This window comes from Octopus bimaculoides, chromosome 11 (assembly GCF_046866305.1).
Source record: "Octopus bimaculoides isolate indiv1 chromosome 11, ASM4686630v1, whole genome shotgun sequence".
In the NCBI taxonomy this organism is placed as follows: Eukaryota; Metazoa; Mollusca; class Cephalopoda; order Octopoda; family Octopodidae; genus Octopus; species Octopus bimaculoides.
The window spans coordinates 29,283,458-29,291,552 of record NC_142938.1 but is presented as its reverse complement, the minus strand read 5'-3'; the positions used below and the strand labels follow the sequence as shown (position 1 = coordinate 29,291,552).

General features: G+C 35.8%; 1 protein-coding gene across 1 annotated transcript in view; it reads right to left on the bottom strand.

Annotated features, from left to right (window-relative positions):
* The window catches only part of LOC149133223 (organic cation transporter protein-like), a 50,369-nt gene continuing 42,274 nt past the window's right edge, over window positions 1-8,095 (bottom strand). The window contains exons 9-10 of the mRNA XM_089359731.1: window positions 1,999-2,071; window positions 1-227 (exon numbers count right to left, since the gene is read on the bottom strand). Of these exons, the coding sequence (XP_089215857.1) occupies window positions 21-227; window positions 1,999-2,071 (280 nt within the window). The 3' untranslated portion in view covers window positions 1-20. The remainder of the gene's footprint in view (window positions 228-1,998; window positions 2,072-8,095) is intronic.

Genomic DNA, 8,095 nt, shown 5'->3' with positions numbered 1-8,095 from the left:
TAAAATAAAATATTGTTTTATTAAATTTCTTCTTTGTTTTTCGAATTTATATTTTTCCTCTTCTTCCCACCTTCTCCTTTACCGCGCTCCCGTTTGAAGCTCAGCATTTCATCCAAATGCTGTGATAGTTGTTTATTGTGCGTTTCAGGAAGAGTGAATAACAAGCCCATTGCAATGAAACAACCAGTACCAAAGACAAGTCCTGGGCCCCAAACAACACGCGCAGCCTGAAAAATAGAAATTTACAAATTGTATATATATATATATATATATATATATATATATATATATATATATATATATATATATATATGCGTGTGTGTTTGTGCGTGTGTGTGTGTGTGTGTGTGTGCGCGCGCGTGCGTGTGTGTGTGTGCGTGTGTGTGTGTGTGTGTGTGTGTGTGTGTGTGTGTGTGTGTGTGTGTGTGTGTGTGAAATTAATGGTGACGGTGTGTACGATAATTAACAGAAAGGACAAGAAACAGATATGGATAAGCACTGTTTAACAGCCAGCTTTTTATTCAGAGTTAATACGAGCAGTCATCGCTCGTTTTGAGTGTACTTAAATACTAATGTAATACCATGAAGAAATAAGCAGTCGGTTGACAAAGTAGACGTTTTGAAAGCGAACCGTTAGCTTTTGAATGTATGTAGTGAAGTGTTGGTGGGCCTTAGCATGTCGGCTGATAAAACATGTGGTCGAAAGCCTAACAAGTACATGATCAATCACATTGGTCAGTCATTATATATCATGGGTTTCTGTGTATGAAGGAAAATTAAGGACAATGAAGATTACGTTACGACTGATATTTGGGGGTATACGGATTGGACTGTTTTGCTGGTAACACAGAACCATATCAATTATGTAGGTAGTAAACGGAGTGAGAATGAATGCCGTTGATATTCGTGATCGTTAGTCTGAGCTGGTGCCATTGCTTGAAGTACAATCACCTGTCTAGCGACTGCACTGGCATCTGTTAGAGAATCACCAACAGAGTTGTCGGTATGCTTGAGATCGAACATGACGTCGGTCAGTTGTCACATTTGTTTTTGTATGGCATATTAGAAGCGGCAGGGAGTGCGGAACATGAATGGTTTGTGTTCTGTCAACATTTGGGAGGGTCGTCACTGCAAAAAAATGTAAACGGCACAAAGAAAGGCAAATCGCTAGCAATCCATGGTCAAGTGTACTCCATTCAGTTTCCACAGAGCTAAATTTCCGAGAGAAGTCTATTGGTCGCTCTTTGCCGTCTCGGTGGTGCTTGTTGCAAAACCCATTCTACTGCAATAAATTAATCCTTATTGCAATATTTTTTAAGTGATCTAATTGGAGGAGCTTACTTAATAGTGGGAAAGACCATTGCAGCTTTATTCAACCAAATGATTTCCTTACTATTCAATATTCCTGCTGTTGAAAGAGAATGTAGCTGTCCTTTTATTTCTGAGAGTTGCTTTTCTATAAATCAATGGCAGAAATTGATGATTGCTATGAATTCATGAAGCTGACGACTTAGGTTGAGAGAAGGGAAATTTTCTGATTACTACAACTCAATTATTTCGAGAAAGTGAGTATCTCCAAATTCAGTTTTGCTAGACTTAGATTTAGAAATCTGTATACCACTGGGTTTTCCTTACTGTATGTGTGCACCATTATATCCTTGATGCAGATAGCTTAGTCTCATACGAATTGTCTCTTCTGCTTTCATAGCAAAAGTAAAATTTTACCCGTCAAGCAATTGAGACTCCAGCGAGATCATCTCGCAGTTAAGAGAAATATCATATTAAAACATACGCAGAACAATATACCTGCATAGCCAAATTTATAAACACATGCATGTGTGTGTGTGTGTGTGTGTGTGTGTGTGAGAGAGAGAGAGAGAGAGAGAGAGAGAGAGAGTGAGTGAGTGAGAGAGTGAGAGAGAGAGAGAGAGAGAGAGGGAGAGTATATATGTGTGTGCATATATATTATGTTATAGTTTAAGAAAACATTTTACTTACCAGCATTCTTGTGTAAGGAGAGATCACGCTACCGAGACGTGCTGTAGCTGAGGCTATACCCATTCCAGCATTCCTGTTAAAAGACAATCCAACAATAATTAATTAAAGAGACTTTTTTTTTATAGAAACTGTCTCGAGACAAATAAGATGCCTAATTCGAGGTTATTATTGTCTATATTGGTACTTAGTCCTAGGTAACCATACAAATCAATGATGAATGGTAATCAAACCACGACTATTCAGTGGTTTTCTTTTTTTTACCAGTACATCTAGAACCGCATTTTTCAATGTCTGCTTGCCATTTTCAAAAGGTATTGTATGAAAATTGAGGGAGATATTTCTAACTGGTCCGCTAATCACATATATTTTCCTTTGTTGGCTCATGTTGACGAATTTATGGTGACGAATTTACCACAGAATGCAATTTTTGAACAAACAGTTGTTGTCACAAATTCCTGTCTCAACAGGGAGTTGCGATTTCTGGACCATGCAGCATAGTTTATCGAGTGACTGACTAAAATGGAAACTCTCTTCTAAGACACAACACTGAAAGAGTTTCCCAATTACTCAGGTTTCCATTCCCATTTGGTAGAATTGAACGCAACACAACAAATTACTGAAACACTCATTAATATAACAAGCGAACATTGTATATCATGAAAATGTCGGTCGCGGTCAAAACACGCTGGTGAATGGAAGCTAGGACCTTGGCTGAAACCATTTCACTTTACAATAGCTTCAGATGCTCATTGAGGAAGAATGAGTATTCCAATCTCATGTCACTGTTTGCAATATGTATAACAACTGTAGGTCTCCAGTCAAAATATTTATATCCACTTTCACATCCTTCTGTACTTGTCAACTATCCTGCTGAATTCTTAAATTCTTTGGAATATCCTAGACTCCTACAAAACCGATGCCTATTGAAAGTAAGAACCATCATTATGCTATCATGGAACCGTAACCAGCCTTGGTTGTGTAATGGTACTAGACGGTGCTAAAAGTTAACGCCCGATATTATTTAGACCACTATTTTAACTGGTTGTTCCATGGAATATATTTTTATATCCAGAATACCCTTAATACCATCCGACAGAGAAATCCTTTTGCATTAAAAGGGCTGCGACTGCCAATAAAACTCACTTTTGCCATGTCTGTAAATAAATCATAAGGACAGGCTTTATTTTTTCCTGGGCTACAACTTGAACATTGTTTCTCACACGGGTAACTGTATATTGCCTGTACAAGAGTTGGAGTTCCTAGCCATGCTTTTGTTTATGCTTCCTCCGGGAAATCACGTAACTTTGTTTGTAAGGAACTACTATATTTACAGTAAATAGTAAATAACAGGACGAAATAACACAATAAGAATGTGAAGTAGTGCTGAATGAATTGGAGGACTTCAAATGAAATATAAATATGTATATAGCATGGCAAAATAGTGTTATATAGGTTGTCAAAACAATACACACACACACATAATTTGTTTGTTCGTTCGCCCGTTATACATTAGTTAATTAAAGAGGTGGAGCAAGTGAGTGGTGGAGCAAGTGAGAGTGAGAGAGAGCGGGAGGGTTGAAGAAAGAAGAGTGGAAGAAGTAGAGAAAGGTGATTAGTATTAATACACTTAGACCAAATGGTTACGTGGTCAGCTGAAGGTAGAGGTGTAGAACGAGAGAGAAAATGACGCGAAAAAAAGTGTGAGAGAGAAGTATAAACGACGTGCGGTGAGTTGGGGTAAGAATATTTATTACGTGGTTAAAAAGTAGGGAATGATAGATAAAGAGAGATGAACAAGGGAGGCAGTTATATTGAGAGAGAAGAGAGTGAGAGAGAGAGAGAGGGTGTAGAGATAGCGTTGATGGTCTGTTGCCAGTGGAATATTCCACTGATGAAGGCAGAGCATTATTATTTATGCAAAGCCAGAAATCCGGGATTTGGAATTATCTTTATTTTTACTTGTTTATTTGGTCTTCGTCTTCGCTAATCGTGCCATGCGGACATTTATTGTGGTTTTAGAGTCAGGATTTGACTGCTATTTTTTCAGCGTGGTGGTATCTCTTGATACCCTGTATTATAATTTTAAATAATTTTAAATAATTATATATATATATATATAGGTATATAAAGGTAAAATTAATTAATTAATTAATTAATCAATTAATTAATAATTTTACCAAGTAGATCGGTACGTTAAAATAACCTTTTTAGGTAAAATTACACAAATATTCTATAATTATAAACATAATTATAATTAGGGGTCAGCTAATTGCTTCACCACATACCGAATTTAGAAATAGGAGTTTAAAAATTCCTTTTCTCCTAAGGAATTTTTAAACTCCTATTTCTAAATTCGGTATGTGGTGAAGCAATTAGCTGACCCCTAATTATAATTATGTTTATAATTATAGAATATTTTGCATATATATATATATATATATATATATATATATATATATATATATATATATATATATATATATATATATATAAATTTAAGGAATGGAGAAAACGCATGTTATAATTGCATACTTTATTCCTACATATGTTTCAAAGGGTTACAACCTATGTGATCCATAGGGAGCTGTGATATTAAAATTGTAACCTTCTCATTTTTAAATATACTCAAATACCCAAAATTTCAAGGAGTTCCTGCCTTAAAAACAAGAACTACACCAAAGTTATTTTGTGTTCTTTGCTACATTGGTTTCTATTAACCCATTTATTCTATCCGAAGAATTTTTATTCATTAAGATAGAAGAAATACATATAATTATATATATATATATATATATATATATATATATATATATATATATATATATTAGATAGGATGCGTTTGACATGAGTCACTTATGTAGCACTTCAATCAAATGAAATATACATGTATATATGCTGTCCTTTTAGACACTGAGTTACATATTTCTACTATTTGTACCACCTAACCTCTCACTCTCCCCTTCTCTCTCTCCCTGTTTCTTCTTCTCTATCTTTCTTTTTCTTTCTCTGTATTAACAACACATATATTTGTACATATATATTTACTACCTGTGACCAGACTAAAGACAGGATGAACCAACAGCTGTAGATCTTTGAAACTGTGTACTGAAACTGACATATACAAGCGAGTTTCTCAATAACAGATTGGAAACATGTGGAATGTCACATCAAGGACTAACACTGAAAAAAATAGGCCCTCAGCTATTCTTTGCAAGAAACTAAGTGCTCCATGTTGGTGTAATAGTACAGTTTAGGTATGTCCCTTGCTTTAATATTGCTTTACAAATTATCGGATAAATGCTCCACATAACTTCTTTTTTTTTTTTTCTGAAATTTCCTCATATTTTTTAGGTTCTAAACACTGGTTTTTCTAAATTGCAAGTTCATCCACTTTAAAGTACGTACCTTGTGGTACTTTTTCATTTTCAATTTTTTCCAAAAGTGTATGCTTTAAACATAACAGATTGCTAGTCTACACACACAAACACACACACACACACACACACGCATACACACGCGCGCATACACACGCGCGCATACACACACACACACACACACACACAAATCTTAGGGTCAGGGTTAAAATTTTGAGATAACGCCTTAAATTGAGGATTTAAAGTTAAGGTTTGGAGTTAGCAGTTAAAATGAGAGCTATGAGTAAGGATTAAATTTAAATAGAAATTGGGGTGGAGGCTGAAAGTATTTGAATTTGTGTACAATATTTGGTAGAATCATAGAAATCATACAGTGGGGGGAAATAAATATTCGTACATGTCAAAATTCTTTATTTATTTAATTTCTAATCAACATAAATGGGATATACCAATAGTATATTTGCATACACATGCATAAACTAAGAATATGCAAAAGAAACTAATAAATTATAGTAACAAATGAATTTATATACAATTATAAATATTTAGGGGGTGAAAAAAGTATTCGTACAGAATAAATTTATGAGTTTCTGTCACAAAATACTGTTAAAATATTTTTTTTTTTACTAGAACTTTCTCGTTTGTTCCAATAATCTTATCAGTGGTCATTTTTAAGTGTCAAAAAGATAGCTTCTTCATTCAGCACTGAGACAACATAAATTAGAGTCGTAATAATGGCGAAAAGTAAAGAAGTCACAAATTCGGTGAAAAACTTAATTATTGAACAGTGGAAAGTAGGTAAAAGTTACAGGAAAATATCAGAGACCCTTTGTATTCCATTTTCTACCATATCTTCATTTATTCAAAGATATAAAAAATTGGGAAGTGTTGAAAACAGAATAAGATCCGGTGCATCATGCAAGATTTTAGGTTGAGGATGCTGAAGCCTCCTCAACCACATCCACCTCTCCCTTTGACCGGGTAGGGGAGGTGGCTTCCAGTGACTATTCCAGAACCTTACCATGGTCCTGGGGGCAGTTCTTTTTAATATGGTCTGGTTCCAGGCACGAGTGACACTTGGGGGTGTCCCTCAAGTATCACCGGATACCTGCAGCCAGCCATTTTAAAAAAGTCTGGAAAGACTATTTCGGCCGCGGCCGATGGGCTCCACAGGGTCAAAATTCGCTTTTGATCCCTGCCAATCGGTCGCCGAGATTGGAGATACCATCCGGCTATCCCCCAGGCCCTGCTGGATGGTATTGCCAATCCACCCCGCTTCGGTGCCCGGGGGTAGACCACTTACCCAGGCTCTTATCACCTTCCTCCCACAATATGTGGGAAGGAACAATATTAATTCCCCTTCTAGGGGATGGCTTGCAGCAATGCAAGGTTTTTCAGGGGTGTCAAAAAGCAACCACACCATTGCATATTTGATACCCCTGGACACAAAATAATTTTTATAAATAATATCCCTATCACGCGACCTAGAATAGGTCCGTAATACCACCGTCCTCTTCTCAAGGTATTCAAGCCACTGCTTGGGTGGGACAATCTCCCACTCCAAAGCAGTAGTCTTCTCTTTTAACTTTTTTCCTGCCATAATTAAATATTCAAATAGGAAATAATTGTCCAGTTGAGGATGACAGTTCAGGAAAAAAGAAATAGTTCAGTAAACGAAACAGAAACAAAAAAAAGGGAGGAAGAGAAAAACATGGAAAACAGTTCAAGGAAAGAGTAAAGAAAGAGAATTTTTTTTAAAAAAAGGAAAAACACAGAATCCTCGGCAGGAACAAAATGGGCTACACCGTACTCCAGCCCTGGCTTGAACTGGTACTCCGTTGCACTCAAATAAACACACAATTGTCCTGGTCCGTAATCCAGCGACCGAAGTGAGAAAAAAATCTTTAAATGGTTTCTGCTTGCTGATCTTGGCTGTTTCATAGAAACGCCCACCTGCAGCCAGCCACATACACTATGCCTGGAACAGGCAACAATTCAATCAAATTTTCTCAAATTTTCAAATTTTCAACACCGCCAAGCACAAGCGAAATGCCCCAGAGCTGGGCAGAATATACTGTAAAAATAAAAACAATACTTCTACCCAGCTCGCAAAAAAAGCAAATTCGCTTACCCTGACGGTTTCCTCTGTTCCTTAGGCAGAGCTATGAGCTACACGTCTATCTTCAATGGTAACCGGAATTAGACTGCCAACATAAACTCGGTAAGCAAGCTACTTACCACACAGCCACTCTTACGCTTAAATAGTTTTACAATGATACCATTTATTCTGTTCAGCTTGGGCATGTATATATGTATGTATGTATGTATGTATGTATATATATATATATATATATATATATATATATATATATATATATATATATATATAAGTTTATGTATATATTAATATTATCTCAGTTATTAAAACTTTCGATAATTTAAATACGTTAATAGTTACCAGAGGTAGCAAAATTACACTAAAAAACAAGATATCACAGCCGTTTTACAGGTAGAGATACCAAGTTAAAGTGATACATTTTGAGAAGATATGGATAATAATAAATGGAGCAAAACGCATGTCAATAGAAGTTCTTTTAATTCCTACACATGTTTCGAAATAAATGAGAGTCTTTCACAAAGAAGAAAGAGCTGTTGGGGTTCCTCATTTATTTCTCTTCAGGGAGTTCATAATAAAACATGTGAAAGTATTCTCATTTATTTTG